Source organism: Copadichromis virginalis, linkage group LG6 (genome assembly GCF_057382275.1).
Source record: "Copadichromis virginalis isolate Kocher_CV1m ecotype Utaka linkage group LG6, C_Virginalis_male_GT1.1, whole genome shotgun sequence".
Taxonomy (NCBI): domain Eukaryota; kingdom Metazoa; phylum Chordata; class Actinopteri; order Cichliformes; family Cichlidae; genus Copadichromis; species Copadichromis virginalis.
The window spans coordinates 3,733,089-3,751,767 of NC_140623.1; the positions used below are offsets into that span (position 1 = coordinate 3,733,089).

At 41.2% G+C, this 18,679-nt stretch overlaps 2 protein-coding genes across 4 annotated transcripts; both read left to right on the forward strand.

Annotated features, from left to right (window-relative positions):
- The first annotated feature begins 2,875 nt into the window (after window positions 1–2,875).
- Window positions 2,876–7,628, forward strand: acta1a (actin alpha 1, skeletal muscle a). The gene is made up of 7 exons (XM_085458284.1): window positions 2,876–3,031; window positions 4,168–4,307; window positions 4,510–4,834; window positions 6,237–6,398; window positions 6,550–6,741; window positions 6,854–7,035; window positions 7,148–7,628. Exons 2-7 carry the CDS (start codon window positions 4,179–4,181, stop codon window positions 7,289–7,291), a joined length of 1,134 nt encoding a protein of 377 aa, XP_085314410.1. The 5' UTR covers window positions 2,876–3,031; window positions 4,168–4,178; the 3' UTR covers window positions 7,292–7,628.
- A 979-nt stretch (window positions 7,629–8,607) lies between these two features.
- On the forward strand, window positions 8,608–18,231 carry ccsapa (centriole, cilia and spindle-associated protein a). Of its 3 annotated transcripts, XM_085458287.1 has the most exons (5): window positions 8,608–8,702; window positions 10,989–11,076; window positions 12,423–12,817; window positions 13,837–14,189; window positions 14,581–18,231. In XM_085458287.1, the coding sequence occupies exons 3-5, from the start codon at window positions 12,451–12,453 to the stop codon at window positions 14,758–14,760; spliced, it is 900 nt and encodes a 299-aa protein (XP_085314413.1). In that variant the 5' UTR covers window positions 8,608–8,702; window positions 10,989–11,076; window positions 12,423–12,450; the 3' UTR covers window positions 14,761–18,231. The 3 variants fall into 3 exon arrangements, with proteins under 3 accessions (XP_085314413.1, XP_085314412.1, XP_085314414.1); XM_085458286.1 differs by lacking the exon at window positions 10,989–11,076; XM_085458288.1 differs by lacking the exon at window positions 10,989–11,076 and having other exon boundaries at window positions 13,840–14,189.
- The last annotated feature ends 448 nt before the right edge of the window (window positions 18,232–18,679 follow it).

The window sequence follows — 18,679 nt, forward strand, 5'->3', positions numbered from 1 at the left end:
GTAATTTACTTTTTATATTTTCAAATGGAGAATGATAATCCCAGAATAATTTACAAATGACTTCATTTTATTATGGATTTCAAATGGTTGATAAAAGAAAAATGTATTTATTATTGTAAGAGAAGAAAACAGGCACTATATGTTTAAGGCTTAAAAAAGGAAGATGGTAAATTCAATTCAGTTTTATTTATACAGCGCCAAATCACAACAGTCACCTCCAGGTGCTTCATACTGTAAGGTACATCCTACATACAATCATATGACTCCCGATGAGCAAGTATTTTGGCGACAGTGGGAAGGAAGAAACCTCCAGAAAGAGAAATGGGAAAAAATAGTATAAGAAAACTGAAAGAACAATGTAGTTACATTGTATTCTACTTTCAACTGCTGTAGATACTGGTTCCATTGGACATTTGCATATTTGAATATAAAAGGTTCAAACTGTATGTAGTATGAAACAGGGTGAACTATTCCCTCGCCACCAGCTGCTGTCTTGCACACATGCTGATGCGTCATTAACAATAATCTGTTCACCTTAATGATGCCTTTTCTACATTGTTCCCCTACATACATGTAAAAACTGAAGGATGTGCCCTAAATATGTTTTGGACTTTGCTTTTAAGGGTCAATGTTTGTCCCATCACTGGACACTATCAGCCTTAATATTTTTAAATAATCAGTGTTATGTCATATAACATTCAATCTGACTGCTGTTTTCTGGGAATGTACGTCTATGGAATAATTTCTCCTGAGTTTTCAGCTCCCAGCATTAAGTGTTTGTACTTCAGCTCCTTTCATTTTTTCAGATGACTTCCTTCTATGCATGTTATTTACCTGCTGTTTCTGATTTGATGTACCAACTTAAACATTTCAGTTGCAACTGTTCGCTTCAGCTGCTTTCAAGCCATTTGGTGCATCTTTGTGTCCTCATTTTTAATGTCAGCCATTACTGTAATAGCAGTAGTATTTGAAAATAAAGACATTTACAATATGCTTCATCAAAATTACTTTATTTTTTATGATTACTATATATTCTTATTTATCCCCTACAGTATGGGGTCAGCACTCATATTCTCATTTAAGCGCTAATGTGATTCCCTTAATTTCAGTAAACGACTAAAGTAACACTTCGAATGATTTTAAAGGACTTTTCCACAAATCCAAGCAGTTTTTTGGAGATTATGTATCTGAATTTCAGGAGCGGGACCACGCCTCCAAACACGCTCCTTCCAGTTATCATCTATACAGGTTCCCCCCAGTTCTGCAACTGTTCATTCTCGTTTACGTGCCCCACCCTCCCTCCCTCCTTGTTCTCAATTCTTTAACTTCTTCACTTCTATTTAGTACATGGGGATCTGCCCGGCCCGGGAGCCGTCGCCAGTCCCCTTCGAGGCCTTCCCCGAACCGCAGCTCAATTCATGTCCAAGCATCACCTTTACCTACTAAAATGCTGTCAATCCTAAAATGAGGACGTGGGCCCAGCTAGTGAAATGAATTTTTTGGTCTTTAGGTGTTCTACTTTCCGGTCTTATTAACTTGTTCAGTTTATCATCGGGCTCTTTTTAAGAAGTAGAAAGCAGGCAGTTGCTATCAGCTCTGTGGCTGTATTAACCATATTATATTTATTAAAGGCAAAACCATTGCTCCATATTTTGATAGCATCTCCTATAGAGGAGTGAAGGTTTCTCATAAAGTGTCAAGAGGCTGGTTTTGACCTTTTGCCTGCTGCTGAGGCAAGTCAGAAAATAACTTTCTCAAAGAATAGAACAATATTAACCGTATTAAAGAGAGGCATGTCTGTCTGAATATTGTCTGTAAGAGTGAAGGCATTTTAACACCAAATGTTTGAGTGACGTCGTCTTCACATTTGGACTCATGATTACAGTCTTGTGTCAAGTCATCGTCGATTTAAAAACTGGCCTCACTCCCATGAATCTTGACACCTCAGCGGAGCTCACTTAACAGTTGGATAAACACAGCCGGGACTATTGGCTCAGTTTTTGTCCCTCTGAGGATTTTTGTCTCAGTTTGCAGCTGTCCAGAGAGTTGGAGGTCCCGGCCTTTCTTGTTTTAAAAAGCAGAGCATGAATGTCTGCTGCTTGTACATAGAAGTTCAAACTGAAAAACACACCTCGGAACAAACTCGGACAAATCTCAGGCAAAAGCTGAAAATAAATCTCTAATCGTAATGACAATGATAAAGTTTTTTTTCTAATATGAATTGTCCTGAGTTGTCCTGTTAAACTTTCATTTGGGAGCATCTCCAGAGGTAGAATGGGTCACCGGCTAATCCCCAGCTTCTGCAATCTGTGAAGTGTCCTCAGATGACATACTGAACCCCATATTGCCCCTGATGCGCTCATCAGTGTGTGCATGATAGCTAAAAAGTGCTTTAAGTGCTTAGAGTGGCGTGTGAATGGGTATCAGAGCATTATGTAAGTGTAAAAGTGCTGTGAGTGCTCAGTAAAAGTAGAAAGTATTACACTTCTCATTTAATGTGCTGTTTGTTTTCTGTTTTTTTAACTGTCACTTTCGTTATGCCTTCACTTAAAACACAAAAAAGTCATTCCTCGGTTAAAATACTAATGAGACATGAAACACTAAAAAATGAAAAGGCTTTGAAGTACTGAATGGTTTGTGTGCGTGTACTGTGCGTGTAAGTAGCAGCAGTTATTCTACAGGTGACGGTCGGTGCGTCGCTCTGGTCTAGCTCCATACACGGGCTCGTGCGCTCCGCGGCAGCCTCGCGGGGACTTCCTCTCCATATATGGCCCAGCTGGCCCGCGAGGCTCTACATGCATGCATGCGACGACCCTCGCGCGCGACCAAATATGGACGAAGGGCCAGTTGAATTCCTATCGAATACTCGGACATTCCAAACTACTGTCTGCTGAGGAGGAAAAAAGCTCTCCGGGTGGTATGGAGCAGAAGGCGTATATAAGGACCGTGGTGGTCGTAGCCTGTCACCCCAACACCAGCTGGAGCAAGCAGCCAACAAGGTTCCCTCAGTGACAGCCTGAGACACGCAGAGGTAAGCGGCTTGGAGGAGAGAGGTTCCCTGGTGGAGAGAGGGTTAATAATTGTAGCAGTAGTTAGGTGGAGTTACTGTTAATGGAGACTGCCTTCTTGCTAGGTTAAGTGAATGAGACAGATGGAGAATAATCTGGATTTAATGGTTAAGTGAAGGGAGCTGGCAGTGAACCACAGTCTGCTTAAGCTCAGCTTTTGTTGCGACAGGTAGTTAATGGAAAGACTGGGTTGTGTTCAAATGCTGTTAGAGATTTGTAACCCTTGTAACTTTAGCTTGGAATACAATGTGTATTTTAACATTTTATGATGAAAAGTGATAATAACAAATGCTGTAATGAAACTGACATGTCTATTCGTTTACTAATATTTATCATAATTAGTTACAAGTACGTTAGTTGACACTTATCAGCACATCAGTGCTTTTTGCTTTAGTTTCAGTGTTTACTAGTGAATAGAAAACACTGAATCCAGCAACAATACATATACTTTTTAAAGCAGCTTTTGAAGGATGATTCCTTTACAAGGGCACTATAATGCATATCAAGAAAAGACAACACCACATTTTGAAGTTTATGGGGAACATTTGAAGGCATCATTAAACTAATGGGGATTTAATAGCGTTTCTGTTTGCAGCTTAGTGACTTTGTGTCCTGGCAGGTTGTGTAAATTGTTATGACACAATCTAAACACTGGAGGCCTGAGAGAGGAGACGAGGAGAAGTTATAGTTATTAGCATGTGATTATTTATGAAACAGAACAGGGGAGTCAGTGGTAGTAAAGCACAGTGTCATACACTTTTTTGGTCATTTAGTTTATTGTAGTGTAATAATTTATGTTTATTATATAACGAAAGAAAGAAACCAAAACGTTATTACAATTAAAAAACTGCTTGGAAATAACATCAACCTAAAACTTTCAGATTAAAAACAGCAGGCTGTTGAGTTTTTAGTCAAAATTAAAAAAGGCAACAAAACATACTCAACAAAGTGACACTAGTATTAGCGTTAAAATAATTTGTCTATTAAGAGAAAATTAAATGAATATCTAACATGCAACTGGTGCTTTGTTCAGTGTGTTAAGTGCTGCTGAGTAATCCTGCTGTACAGAAATTCATCACATTTGACTTTCCTCCTCCAGAATCCGCAGACATGTGTGACGACGATGAGACCACCGCCCTTGTGTGCGACAATGGCTCCGGCCTGGTGAAGGCTGGCTTTGCTGGAGATGATGCTCCCAGGGCTGTGTTCCCCTCTATTGTTGGTCGCCCCCGTCACCAGGTATGCAAGGGCAATAAATTTCACAAAAAAAGGAAACTCATTCTTGCTTTTCTTTTTCTTACGTGCCTTGCAGTGTATCTTAGACCTAGTTCTTTACAGAGTAATTGCTGTTTGAAACTCTTGGACTCATATTACAACAAATTAAATACAGACATCAATAAATATACATTTCAGACCTAACTTGCTTTCCTCCCCTCCTCAGGGTGTGATGGTCGGTATGGGTCAGAAGGACTCCTATGTGGGTGATGAGGCCCAGAGCAAGAGGGGCATCCTGACTCTGAAATATCCCATTGAGCACGGCATCATCACCAACTGGGACGACATGGAGAAGATCTGGCACCACACCTTCTACAACGAGCTGCGCGTAGCTCCTGAGGAACACCCCACCCTGCTGACTGAGGCCCCCCTGAACCCCAAAGCCAACAGGGAGAAGATGACCCAGATCATGTTTGAGACCTTCAATGTCCCTGCCATGTATGTGGCCATCCAGGCTGTGCTGTCCCTTTATGCTTCCGGCCGTACCACTGGTGAGTCTGAGCTTCACAGAAATACAAGTTTTCTTGTCTTCAAGACAGTATTTCTTTCTCATTTAAAAAAAAACTTAAGGTCTATAATGTTTTGGAACAAAGCCACAGTTTTTTGTAGTTTTGCATCGCTACATCGCCACAGTGCATTGTAAATAAAACAATCAATATGTCATTGCAGTGCACACTTTTAGCTTTAATTCAAGAAGTCTTCCAAAGTTTGACATGAACACTGTTTATGCACAGTGCCCCATTTTCAGAGGTTCAACATTAATGACACAAACTAACATTAATTTAAGTATAAAGACACTTTTTATTACTTAATATTGCAACAACTATCTACCTGAAGTCCAGAACCTACGGACATCACCAAATGTTGTGCTTCCTCCCTTGAGTTCCTCTGCTAGACCTTTACTGCAGATGCTTTCAGTTGCTCCCTGTTTGGGTTTCTCTGCATTCAGTTTTGTATTTTATAACAGAAAAGCCTGCTCTGTTGAAATCAGGTGACTGAGTTGGCCATTGAAGAATATCTAATTTCTTTAGCTTAAGTAACTGTTGGCTTGCTTTTGCAGCGTGCTTTGAGTCATTATCCATTTGCTCTGTGTCTGTCTGACCAGCATTTAGCTGAATATGAGCAGCGATTATAGCCTTGTAAACGCCATCATTTATTCTGCTTCTTCTATCAGCAGTCATATCATCAATAAACACTAGTGGCCCGGTTCCACTGGCAGCCATACATATCCATGCCACAACGCTGCCTCCACCATGCTTGGGATCATCATTAGTTTCCCTCCTATCATGCTTTCTCTATGACAGGTATATTTCAGTGGTATAATGGCTTTACTCACTTATATGAGGATGATATTTAAAATTACATTAAAATTACACTGAAAAGCTATAAAATACAAATTCAACACTTTGAAATAGCTTCCGATGTTGTGAATTCTTCATTTGTGCCAAGGGAGCAGGCCTCAACTTGCCATGAAGCTGCTTGTCAGTCAAATTTCCTATTAAATCTGCATCTCTGAAAATTGGAGACTGTGTATAAAATGGCAGTAATACTTCAACAGTTCACAGAAAATCTTTGTAAAACCCCTTGAACTAAAGCTGAATGTCTGCACTTCAGTCCCAAATGAATTGCAGAATGTTTGTCCCAAACATTGTGGAATGCACTGTATTGTTGAAACAAATAAATGATTACTACGCTGCTTTTTTTCATTTTGTTTAGTTTCGGGTTGATTTTTGGGACAAAAAAGATACATAAAAAAACTGTCTTTTAAGCCTTCCAGTGAAAAAAACAAATGTGGACATTAGAAAGAAGCAGTGATTGTTAGCACTCTGCGCCTTTTCATGTGACTCATCACATGCGTCAGCTTCTCCATAACTCTTCTGTTTCTGCTCTCAGGTATCGTGCTGGACTCTGGTGACGGTGTGACCCACAATGTACCCATCTATGAGGGTTACGCTCTGCCTCATGCCATCATGCGTCTGGATCTGGCTGGTCGGGATCTCACAGACTACCTTATGAAGATCCTGACTGAGCGCGGCTACTCCTTTGTCACAACTGGTAAAATAGCACAAAATAAAACCAAAATGGTTAAAACTCAGGACATTACGTCCTTTCGCTCACTTGGATAAAATTATTTTATTCATCTTTCATTTATTTATTATTCTACTCTGCAGCAGCTTGAATTATGACCTTTGCCCTCTGTTTGTAGCTGAACGTGAGATTGTGCGTGACATCAAGGAGAAACTTTGTTACGTTGCTCTGGACTTTGAGAATGAGATGGCAACCGCAGCCTCCTCCTCCTCTTTGGAGAAAAGCTATGAACTGCCTGACGGTCAGGTCATCACCATTGGCAATGAGCGTTTCCGCTGCCCCGAGACCCTCTTCCAGCCCTCCTTTATCGGTGCGTAGCATCAACACTATTCATCTGAGACAGTGTAACAACTTTCCTTTGAAAGATCACATTGTGATTTCATTGTGTTTAACCTGAACCTCTCTGCTGTACATCTACACAGGTATGGAGTCTGCTGGTATCCATGAGACAGCTTACAACAGTATTATGAAGTGCGACATTGACATTCGTAAGGACCTCTATGCCAACAACGTGCTGTCTGGCGGGACCACCATGTACCCTGGTATCGCTGACCGCATGCAGAAGGAGATCACAGCTCTGGCTCCCAGCACCATGAAGATTAAGGTACAAAAGCAACACTGACTGGCACAAGATCACTCACCTTACATAATATGACAATGATATCTGAGGTGCTAGCAGGCAATAAAATTTGTCTCATTTTCTTCTACTTGTGCAGATCATTGCTCCTCCTGAGCGTAAATACTCAGTCTGGATCGGCGGCTCCATCCTGGCCTCTCTATCCACCTTCCAGCAGATGTGGATCAGCAAGCAGGAATACGATGAGGCCGGCCCCAGCATCGTCCACCGCAAGTGCTTCTAAACATGATGCGTCCAAAGCATCAGGTTCAGGATCCAGAGCAGTAAGATGCTGCTGTCCTAGAACTGTGAAACTTCATCCTCTCATAGAGAGACCTTTGACTTCCACCAGCGAGGATCATGTCACATCTAACCTGTACATAAGTTATTTATTTTTTCTTTTATGTATGTCCTGTTTCAAATGTAAATGAAGATTGGTGTGCATATATGAGAGTTGGCTTCGAGGTATGACACACACCAGCTCGGACCAACTACATTTAAAAAAATCAAAGAAACAAGAACAAAAAGACCAAAAAAGAAACAACCCATCAAAGCAAATAAAAGCCAAAGATTTTTTCCAAGTGTGACTGTGTTGTCTGCTCATTCTGATTCAGAACATTTGTGGATGTTTGTTCATTTTATTTTACTGGTCTTTTGGATTTTTCCATTATATTCTGAACATTATGACTCTCACACAAGAGACTGCACATAAACTTTGTTTGAATAAAATCTGTAAACAATAATTTATTACCACATGTATCAACCCTAACCTAGTCTACAATTTACATACATGTATGCGGCAGCATACCAAAAAAAATTAAATAAATTTAAGTCATCCAGCTCCAAACACAGCAGTGAAACATCACTGATAGTAGTCTTTATGAGGTGTTTAAAGCCTTGAGACAAATACAGAGTTCAAGTTCAAGAGCTGAAATAAATCCAGTAGTTAACCAGGCTAAACAATACGCTGACTTTCTTCTCACCCCAAAACAAAGAGAATAAATATTGTCTTGGATACTGAGTGACATATTGTAGTTTCTACAAGGTGGTAAAATAGAATTACATTCCCAAGTTCCTATTTGTAAAAGCGAAAACCCAAACATCACTGGTTAGGCTGTGGTCCTGGCCCTACAAGAGACCATTTGTAAATAACCTTTTATTTAATTTATTTAGGGGTTTGTTGTTGTTATTGTTTTCTCCTCATATCTTGACTGCTCTGATGGAGACAGAACACGCATGCGCGGTCTGGTGGAAGCGTCTTAATGTAAAACCACATTTCATTTCATATCAGTCTGGTACACTTCTGTTATACTTTAATCCAGACAGGGATAAATAATAGACGAGCTCCGGATGTCCAGGATATATATTTCAAAATAAAGCTTCCGACCATCTAAACTGAATGGTTTTTGCCTGAAATCAGCCTGAAAGCTATAACATGAGCAAAGTAGAAGATTTTATCTTGAATATCCTCTTGATTAATCACGTCCCTGGGATGTTTTAAAGCACTTGTTTGAAAACCAAAGCCGGAAGTTGTATGTGCTATTGCTGCTAGCTTTCTAACTGAGCTGGGCGTTTGGTGCCAGTAAGCAGAGCGATGCTCGCCTGCTGAGAGACGGGGTTTAAATCAAACGGAGTCCCCCTGGTACACAGACTTGGTGAGTACATATATTCCTGACTTTAATGCCCAATCAGACTTTAGTCGTCAGCCTGAGCATTGAAATGACCCCGTGTTTACAAACGAAGCTGACCGCAGCGGGCAGGTGAGGCGAACGGCTGTGAACATGGCTGTAGCCTGCTTTCACTCGGTTTGGCATTTCAAACCTCAGGTTTACACACTTCATTTATTAACTTCAAAATACGTCGGAGCTGCAACGTTTTGCTCTGCTGTGTGTTTACAGACTAAAATCTTTAAAAATGCTGCGAGCTGGGGTGTGACTGACAGAGTGAAAGGCTTTGTAACAAGACAGTGTTTTTCAGTTACAGAAAAACACATCGGGAGAAATGCAGTAATCAGACAGTGACAGGATAATATACACTGAACAGGTTTTGTCCTCAGATCGGATACAGGCTTAAAAAATCTAATACTGGCTTATTTTTACTTTGAGTAACAACAAGTGTTAATGTATAGAAAGAAAAGGAAAGTGCGTGTAGGCGTGTAGACTGAAATAGACTGGATGTTACTGGTCGTGTGGTGTGAGTGAGTAATGGCTGTAGTAAGCCTCAATCCTCCCTGCTCTCAGGGTAATCTGATGTGGCGGGAGGTGGGCGGGGCTTACAGGTAGACTACACCTGGCAGAGGTACGTCACCAGGTTTTGCAGGTGAATCTCGAAAAAAAACCAAACAGAAAATGTAAACATTTAATAGGTTTTATGTTATGTTACGTTATCGATATATTTTTACTGAATATGGCCAGAGCTTTAGATGAAATCAAGCGGTAAAGCTTGTTATAAATGTTTTGTTTGCATATGATGCATTAAAAAGAAGTCCCAGGAAGAATGTCAGTGTTTGCATTCATGATTATTAAAGGTCCAGTCAGATTTAGTGCTAATAACCTCCAATGGTTTTCCCTGATCTGTGGCTAACAGCAGCTGCAGACGTGGATGGGTGGATGATGGTATCATGGCTGTTTTGCAGTTTTTGACAGGAAAAAAATGCTTTGATGCATGAAAGACAATATTATTATTGTACGTTCATTTTGTTGGACTCAATTATTTTATGTGTTAATGCATTCAAGCCAAACTGCTGCCTGTCCTGAGTCATTACCAGTCCCACAGGAGGCTCTCCGAGGTTCATTCCACCTGGGTTGAACTGAGCATCAAGTATCTGGTGCTGACTGTTTGGCATCGCTACTTGAATTCAATTCTGAATGTATTACGTACATGGTATCACACATTGTATATCCATGTATAATGGCTGTTGTAAATTTAAGTCTCTTTGTCATTAAAGCAAATGTTTATAGTCGTCCCTCTGTCCTTCTGCTAATGGGCAGTATTCAGAAAACACAGTGACAGCTTTGTTAATGTAGCAGCAGAAGAACAGACTGATCAAACCCTCTCAATGGAAATCTGAACCACAGTGAAATGCGACACTGTGTGTTGTGCTGGATGCAGCACAGGGTTAATATCCACCAGAGCTCTGAGCTGACGTGGAAAGTAAAAGAAAAAAATGGCAAATAGATAATTGGGATGCAGCTTTTAATTTACCTTTTAGTGAAGTGGATTAAAACATTATTATTCCATTAACAGTGGAATAATCCTTAAAGGTACTTTTTGTAATTGCCTTCTGCAAAATTCAACTCAATGTTTTTGGATGCTTGTTGGTGTTCCTACTGTCCACATGCTTGTAAATAAAAATGTGTTCAGGGTTACTTGCCTGGTAAACAGAGGTTCCCTTTACTCTAATCAGCCTCTTCTGCTACACATTTGATATTGTTTAGAAAGCAAATAATGCACATTTGGGATATAAAGTTAGTGTTTTTGCATCTTTACAGTCTGTTGTTGGCTGCAGGGCTGCAATGATTCATCGAGTAATTCGAATAGTTTGCATAAATGTTTTGCTTTGATGCTTCGTTCAGTGCCTGGCTCTGTAGTGCACAGATGTGTTAAAATGTGTTAAACAATGTAAACGTGAGTGTTTTAATGTGGATCGTACTACAATACGCAGATGAACTGTTTACTTATAATTTAACCAGTCTGGTATGAGACTGGTATTACAAAGCCTGCCATTACAAAGCCTGCCATCACATTTTACATGGAAGCATACCTGCAGCAAACACGGGTGAGTCTAAAGAGGGGTAAATACAGTCGATGGTTTAAAACTAGTTATTTTGCAATCATGTTTTTTGTATCGAGCCTTAAAAGTTTCATGGACTTGATCTCTCAATCAAGATAAAGCCTCCCACTCTCAACAGCACTTCTCATTCCACTTCATCTTCACCCAGGTTTTGTTCTGTTTACCATTCAGTCACCACTAACCATCTGCGGTGGCTGTAGCTCAGGAGGTGGAGCAGATCATCTACTAATCGCCAGGTTGGTCCGGTCGGCATTCCAAATATCCTTTGGGAAGATACTAACCCCAAGTTAATCTCCGATACATCCATCGGAGTATGAATTTGTGTGAATGTTAGAAAGCACTTTCAGCATAGAAGTGCTTCTATGAAGTGAATGAGGTATGTTATATAAAGGTCCATTTACTATTACACCACCTAGAAACTAGCAGGACTTTGTAGAGCAGCCCAGATATTTCTGTATGTTCCCCAGGAAAGGAACTTTCCCGACAGGATGTCTGTTTGAGGGGAGAGAAAAAACTCAGTGTAGCTGCTTCTGAAAACTGGGGCATGGCTCTTGATGCTCATTGGTTAAATTCTTGTCAGTAACTGTTTCTTTGAAAGTGCAGCCACGTAGAAGAACAACAAACAGCAGACTTTTAACATTAGTATGAACACTGCAAAAGTTAAAGAATGCTTTGCAGCAGAGTTGCTTTTTATTTGTATTTTTTTTGTAGTGTGAAAAATCATAATTTATTATGCTTTAAATAATTTTATGACATATTTATTCAGGAGTGACCAGGATTCATGTTCTCTTTTTTGATTTTTCTTTCTCATCTTCTTCATCTGCCTCCTCCACCACTAATCTCTCCTGGTCATCTCTCTCCATCCCTTCCTCTTCCTCCTTCAGCAGTTTGATTTCATTCTCACGTCGCAGGAGTTTATTTGCTCAGTGTGAGTCTGCCCACGTTAGGTCCACTTGAAACAAAGTTTCACTAACAGCCCGTGAATAGTGGTGAACAGGAGCTAACAGCAGTGCTTATTGACAGAAAATCGCAGCTCACCTCAGTATCACTGACGTCGACTCGCTGACAGTGTAAGGGATAATATTCAGGCCGAGTCAATATCAAAATATAATAAAAATCAGGTAAATACCAAAATTTTGTAGGGCTTCAGCTCTCGTCCAGTATAATGTGAGAGGTTGTTGATAAGATGATGATATAAATCGCATGAATGTCAGGATTACACGTCACAGCATCAGTAAACAAGTAAAGGGAAAGTGTTTTACTTCCTCTGATAGAGAATATACCCTGTTTGTTTACTCGTGGTTGCCATAGTTAACTGCCTCTTCATAATGTTTAGTGGATTTTTAGGCTTATTAACAACAACAACAAATGTTGAATATGAAGCTGCCAGGCAGGAAAAGAGGAAAACCAAAGAAAAGATTCATAGATGTAGCGAAGAACATACAGAGGATTAGTGTGAAAGCAGAGGAGGCTACTGATAGGAAGAGACTCTCAGTGGTGACTTCTAATGGGAGCAACAAGAAGAAGACGACCAAAGAAAAGATTGCAAATTTATTTCAAACTGTATTTTGTCTCCTTGCAGTGATTGGCACCAGGCAATAACAAGAACCATGGTGACCAAGAAAGTGAGGACAGAATATATGAAGAAGTTCAGGGACCCCAAATGGGAGACGTTTTCTAAATGCTATGAGGACTCTGTGAAGTACCGTCTGACTCGCCGGGTGATAGAACACTCCCACAAGCCCTGGTTCTGGGAGGGCTGGGACAGCGGCTCTGACTCCAGCGGCTGGTCAACACCAAGGCTGACCAGGAACAAAGTGGTTCCTCTGTCTCTCCCGCTGCCGCCCACATCCTTGGAGGTCAAGCAGAGGTTGTTGGAGTCAAAGACCAGTCCTGTGCAAAAGCCAGCGTGCAAGGATGGAGAGACTGACGTGGGGGACCGGGACGCTGCGGTTGTAGATGCGGCACAAACCACAGGTAAGAGAACGGGTCACCAAGCATGGCGTGGCCATTTGACCTTGCCATGGAAGTTTCAGTTACATGTCTTGTCTCTGCATCATAACTGTACAAGTTAGGCTCAGTTTCCTAGTCAAGCCTTCTAGCATTAACACATAACAGCATTCCCAGTCTCTCATACAAACATGGTCTCTTCTCAAAATAAGAAACCCAAACCCATCAGGTGGCATCACCCACGTCCCTCTCAGGTACTGCTGTACCACGAGGGCTCGACATTTTTTGATCCTCGGCTGTTCTTTGTGTTAGCTTGTCAGCAAGCAGCATGATGCTTATGGTGCACATTAGACCTGCTAAACATGAGCTGCTTAGCTTCGTTGTTGCAAGGATGTTGACATGTGGGTCAAAGCCCTGCTCAGTGCAGCCTCACAGAGCTAACCTTGTTTTACTCTTCTGACAGTTGATGATGATGATGATACTACATTAACTCAAATACAGTGTATTTTGTCCTGAAATGCACAAAACTAACTGTAGGAGAAGAAAGTGACCATGTTTGCATTTGTGCTTCAATTTCACCTTTTCTTTTTTAGTCTTCAGAAACAGTTTGTAAAGATCTAACAGATGGTGTTTTTTGTGAACCCTTTGTAAGCGTCACTCTGACAGTACGAGGCACAGAGGCTGGTTTACCTCAGGAGACAGCAGTGCTATAAACGTTTGGACTGAAAGTTCAGCAGTCAGATGGGACTGTTGTTGCTGAGACACTGAGCTTAAAGATAAAGCATCCATTGTGTGCCTTTGACATTTGTGATGTCTGCATTTCAGACAGGAGAGTGCCAGGAAGCCTGCTTATCTCTGAATTTCACAGTCACAAATAATTTCATATAGATTGAGACACAGCAGCGCTCTGCAGGGTCACTGTGGAGCCATCCAGCTCCATCGAGTGGTTGATTGGTGTATTGGTTTAGTTAGTTAATCTGTTTGTTCAGTCAGCAGAGCTCAGTGGATATTTAAACGATTTCACTGTTTCCTGTGTTCTTGTGAAGCAGCAGTTGTAGAAAATGGTGTGAATGAGGCCGGTGGCAGTTCTGTGGCGGTGGCTCCAACAAACAGCGCACCCTCAGACGACACACCGACAGACAACGGGCCAGCCGACTCGGCGTCTTCTGATGCGGAGCCAGTAAAGCCAGTATCCCGACGGCAACGCCGCCGCCACACGCCACGCTCTGAGCAGCCGCACCGAGACAGTTCCCAGGATGACAAACCAGCCGTGATCCGTAAACCGCCGAGAGCAAAGAGCACGCCGGTGATCAGCACCAAGGAGAAGGAGAACCACAGACCGTCCAGCCGGCTGGACTGGAGCGAGAGACAGATGGAGGTCAAGAGGACAACCAATGATGTGAGCGCTGATCTCAGTTGGGATACTGCAGCACTTTTAGAGCCTTTAAAGCTCAGGGCTCATGGCAACAACAAATATACTTTACTCTTATGACCACTAGCAACTTTTCAGAATTACAATCAATAATTTGACTGTTTTTAAGTTATACGTTCAGATTTTAAACACCATTATATCTCAAGAGACAGACTTGCTAACTAGAAAAAAACACGTAGCACATTACCAGCCTTTTTCTTTCTCGGCCCGTCCTTGGTAGTGCAGGGGTCCTGCAGCTCGACCTCATTCACAGGACAGCAGAGAAGTGAAACGTGTCACCGAACACGCAGCAAACATGAATAATAAAACACCGGTGTAGCTTTGGGAAATGACTCCTCTCTCTGGTTTCTCCTCACAGAGTCACACTTCTGATGCCTGCGTTCAGACCCGCAGGGAGTCTGACAAGCGGAGCTCCAGGCTGGACCGCCGGCGGGCTCGATCGGCTGACCTGGAGAAGATAAGACGCTCGCAGCTGATGGTGGTGGACGACCGCTGGATGACAGAGTACATGCGCTGTTTCTCCGCCCGGCTTAGGTAGAGATGGGATCCACCTAGAATCCCTAAATACCAAGTTTCCTTACGTGCAAATATCAGGAGGAAATCATTTCTCATTTTAATTAACAATCCAGAGAGAGAACCGTGTTGCCACAAGACAACACCGCTCGCTGCGTTGTCTCCTTAGTTGACAAAGAAATAAGAAATAAAGTGAAGAAGTGGGACGAGCTACTGTTTTCGATCCAGTTGATAAAGTTCTAAATAGTTTATGAACATCAAGTTTACAATTTTACCTTTCTGTACATGGGTCGTTACAAAAAGTACCTTTTTTATAATAAAGATCAGAGATTAGATTCTTTTAACAGATTTGGGACTATTTTACGTATATCTTTGGGATTTCAGTAACGAAATGACACGAAACAAATCGAATTAACTTAAAATTCATTTAATTCGCTTCTCTCTGGGATCTTAGATAACTTCTCTCAGTTACTGGGTGAATTAGCGCTTGAGCCAGGAGGGTGTCACTGCTCATATGAGAAAGGGACAGTGTTACACGAGTGTGTCTGATCACTGAGTTATCAGCTAGACTGCAGCGTCCTTTGGAAGATGTTTGACGTAAGATGTGCCCTTACATCAGCGTTTATCTGCATTCACGACCTTGCTGCTTTGGCTTCCTGATGGAGACAAAAAGCTCTTAAAAGCAGCTGTAGCAGAGGACGGACACAGCTCGCAGCTGTTTATGGCGCCCCCAAGTGGTCAGAAGCTGCAGCTTTAAGCGCTAAAATGCTCCAACGCTCTTTTTTTAATTCAAGATATTTTTATTGAGTATTTGTGGATATAGTTTACAAAGAAAACAAAGAAGGCGGAAAACACAAACTGTTTACAATGAATACAAAACAGACATGTTGGAACATTGTTTTCCTCTCTTATTATTTACCAAACAAGCAAAAAAAAAAACAGAAAAATAAAAAATAAAAAATAACAAAAGCCACAACCCGGGAGGGATTATGAGCTTCACGTTCCCGTTAAGACATCCGACCACTCTGGAGAAGCAAATCCGTTAGTCAGCTGGAACATCCTTAAGTTGAAGTTTAGAGAAGTTTTCCAGAAAGAGACCCCAAATTTTATCAAATGTGCCCTTTTGGTTCTGGGTGGAGCAGTGGATCTTTTCCAGACTGAGACACGACATGAGATCAGCACACATCAAAGTAGCACGCCTAGCCAAGAGGGAACCAAAGGACAGCACCCTGCGCTTTGCTCTGGGAATATACTTATCATCCTCTCCCGCTTTACCACAGAGAGCAAGTAGGGGTTGAGAGCTAGTTTCAGGCCGGCAGCCTTGTTCAAAGTGCAGAAAACCTCCCAAAAGTTTGCCAGGGCAGGTCCACCGATGCTCTTTGTAGTTAATTTCATCTATGCAATAGGTGTACAGAACATTTATTATGACTTGTGATGGTATGCTATAGCCTTTCCCACGTCTTCACTTGATGCCACATTACACGGGATTATTTATGACGAACTAACGAGACAACAGGAACAGTGTTGTTTTGCTGCAGCATCCTGTCAGAGCGAATCGCTGCTGTCGAGAGAGAAAGAAAAATACTGTCCTTAGATTTCAGACTAAAGACCATTCATGCAAAAGTTGTTAACCATCACCTTTTGTTGTTGTTTTCCCTACGACAGTAACGATCGGCTCTGCAGGAACAGTTCAGATTTCTCTTTCTGAACACTTTCAGATGAAATTGGCTGAACTGTGTTTCTCTGGTGTTGTTTTTTGTATGAGAATGAACAATAAAATGACTCGTTCTTAGATTTTCTACACATGTATCTACAAAAAAACACACCCACGTCTCTATTTAGTTTCTGCTCTTCTTTCATTTAGAGCTCATGTTAAACACACATTCTGTTTTCAGCTCTCTCTCATGAAGCCAGCTGTGTGTGTACACCTCAGAGTTTGATCGGAGAAAGGCCCAAACTGGAACTTTTGATATCTGTGTATTTTGGATATGAGGACTCGAGCTTAGATTAAAAGAAGTTAGAAACACATGATATGTCAAATAAAGCTCAAATCGAAGGTATTTTTACAGAAAAGGTTAGTTTATTAAATTGTAATCATTGTAATTATTTAGATCAGGTAACTGTTAAGCATACAGTATATTTATTGCAGAGTGTAGTTGGTGTGTTTTCACCTGGGGCAGCTTCTTTTTTTTAAATTGATTTTTAATCAGAAATAACCTGAGTGTAGTGAGTGTAGTGAATACTCCACAGGAAAAAAGCTTTTAGGGTAATTACGCAAAACTAGATGCTTCTAAAACTTTTACGTGAAATGAGGAGCAGCCGTCATCGCCGTACTGCTGTCTCTCTTATTTTTTTAAAGACAGCCAGAACGTATCAGAATTCCAGTTTAAAGTTTCTGCGGCGTCCTGGTCCACCAGGCCTGAAACAGACCTACATGTTTCCATCAGCGTGAAGAAAAGCACACGTGTTAAAGCGTTCTGAGTTTGTGGCGTCTGTTATTTGTTGATTTTAACTGAAGATTGTAAACACACTGTGAGGTCATGGCTGCGTCTCGTGACTCAAACTGAGGGCTAATCGTCATTATGTACCAAGTTTACAGCTTTGCACTCAAAGAATGTTTGTCGTTTTCACACCAACCGAACCTCTTCACTCTGAATGTTCACAGCCCTTCGTGTTTGTCCTGACACCACAGGAACTTTAAAAACCAGTGTTTGTGCTGTAGGTGGCGACGGAGATGTCCACACGCTTTACTGAAGTAAAAGCACTAATGGTTAAAAAAAAGACTCAGTCGTGACCAAATGTTTTGTTGTGTAAGAGTAGCAAGTATGGTTTCGCAATTAATATGTTTGCCTATTGACGAACTCTGTTAGAGCTGTGAGTGTGTGAGTGCTCAGGGTTCAGAAAGTTGTAAAGCTTCATCCATGTGCTCAAAACATGTTGTATCTAAAGTGCACGAGTGTGTTTCTGCGTTGCTTCAACCTGAATGTGTTCTCACTGTCGGTCAGCGTGAACAGTCAACATCACTGACAACAGCAGCTATCAAGTATAACCCGAGGCATAACGTGATGTTGTTATAACTGAGGGCCCTCAGAAACCGAGTGAGTGCAAACACAGCTGATAAAGACCTCGGAGTGAGAGTGGGTAAACGTACCTGTAGAGCTGCTGTGGATGCAAAGGTCCTGCTTTGGTTATTTATCTTCATAACGCATTTTAAACGTGTGAATGTCGAGACAATCACTAGAAATGATTTGAAAGTGGAAAAAACGAAATATGTAACACTTAAGATAAGCTGTGGAACAGAGTGGACGTGGGTGGAGAAAATGTTGCTTTGTCTGGTTTACCAGCAACAGATGAGAAGGAATGTGCATCACATGTCTGAGTATTTAATGCTGTCGACATATTTCGCCCACTGTATTTGTACTTAAAAACATGCACAGGCTATATTTTCATTCACTTTAATGCATTGCTGTGAATAAATTATTTGAACAAAACCTGATTTGAAGAGTTGATCTTTGAGCCTTCGTGCTTTGTTAACCATGTCTTGTAATTTCACCTGCATTTCTCCAGGTCGCACGGCTGAAAACGCTGCTTATCTTTGATTTCACTTGTTTTACAACTTAATATTCGCTGAGTAAAATTACACATATCTTTTAAGCATCGGTGTTTCAGGGGCTCCACAGCTTTGAGCTTTATTCTGCTGATTGGTGGACAAAGATGTAAAGTCTCAGTGAAAACTAACAGCATCGTTAAGGAAATCTGTGCAGACAGAATCAGAATCCCGTTCTTCATGTTTACGCTGGAAGTATATGCAATATTCCACGATATAAATGGAAGTATGAAATCAATAAAATCTTGTTCTGCAGATTCTACACATCACATTATTTAACTTCTTACACCCGAGCTGAGTAACTTTACCTAAAACCTTTCAAAGTGCCTTTGGAACA

Bases quoted from the DNA above. Each gene is read 5' to 3' on its own strand.
- acta1a (XM_085458284.1), top strand. From the start codon at position 4,179: ATGTGTGACGACGATGAGACCACCGCCCTTGTGTGCGACAATGGCTCC. The intron at 4,835-6,236 runs GTGAGTCTGAGC...TTCTGCTCTCAG, and splicing joins TGCTTCCGGCCGTACCACTG to GTATCGTGCTGGACTCTGGT. The intron at 6,399-6,549 runs GTAAAATAGCAC...CTCTGTTTGTAG, and splicing joins CTACTCCTTTGTCACAACTG to CTGAACGTGAGATTGTGCGT.
- ccsapa (XM_085458287.1), top strand. From the start codon at position 12,451: ATGGTGACCAAGAAAGTGAGGACAGAATATATGAAGAAGTTCAGGGAC. The intron at 12,818-13,836 runs GTAAGAGAACGG...GTTCTTGTGAAG, and splicing joins AGATGCGGCACAAACCACAG to CAGCAGTTGTAGAAAATGGT. The intron at 14,190-14,580 runs GTGAGCGCTGAT...TTCTCCTCACAG, and splicing joins TCAAGAGGACAACCAATGAT to AGTCACACTTCTGATGCCTG.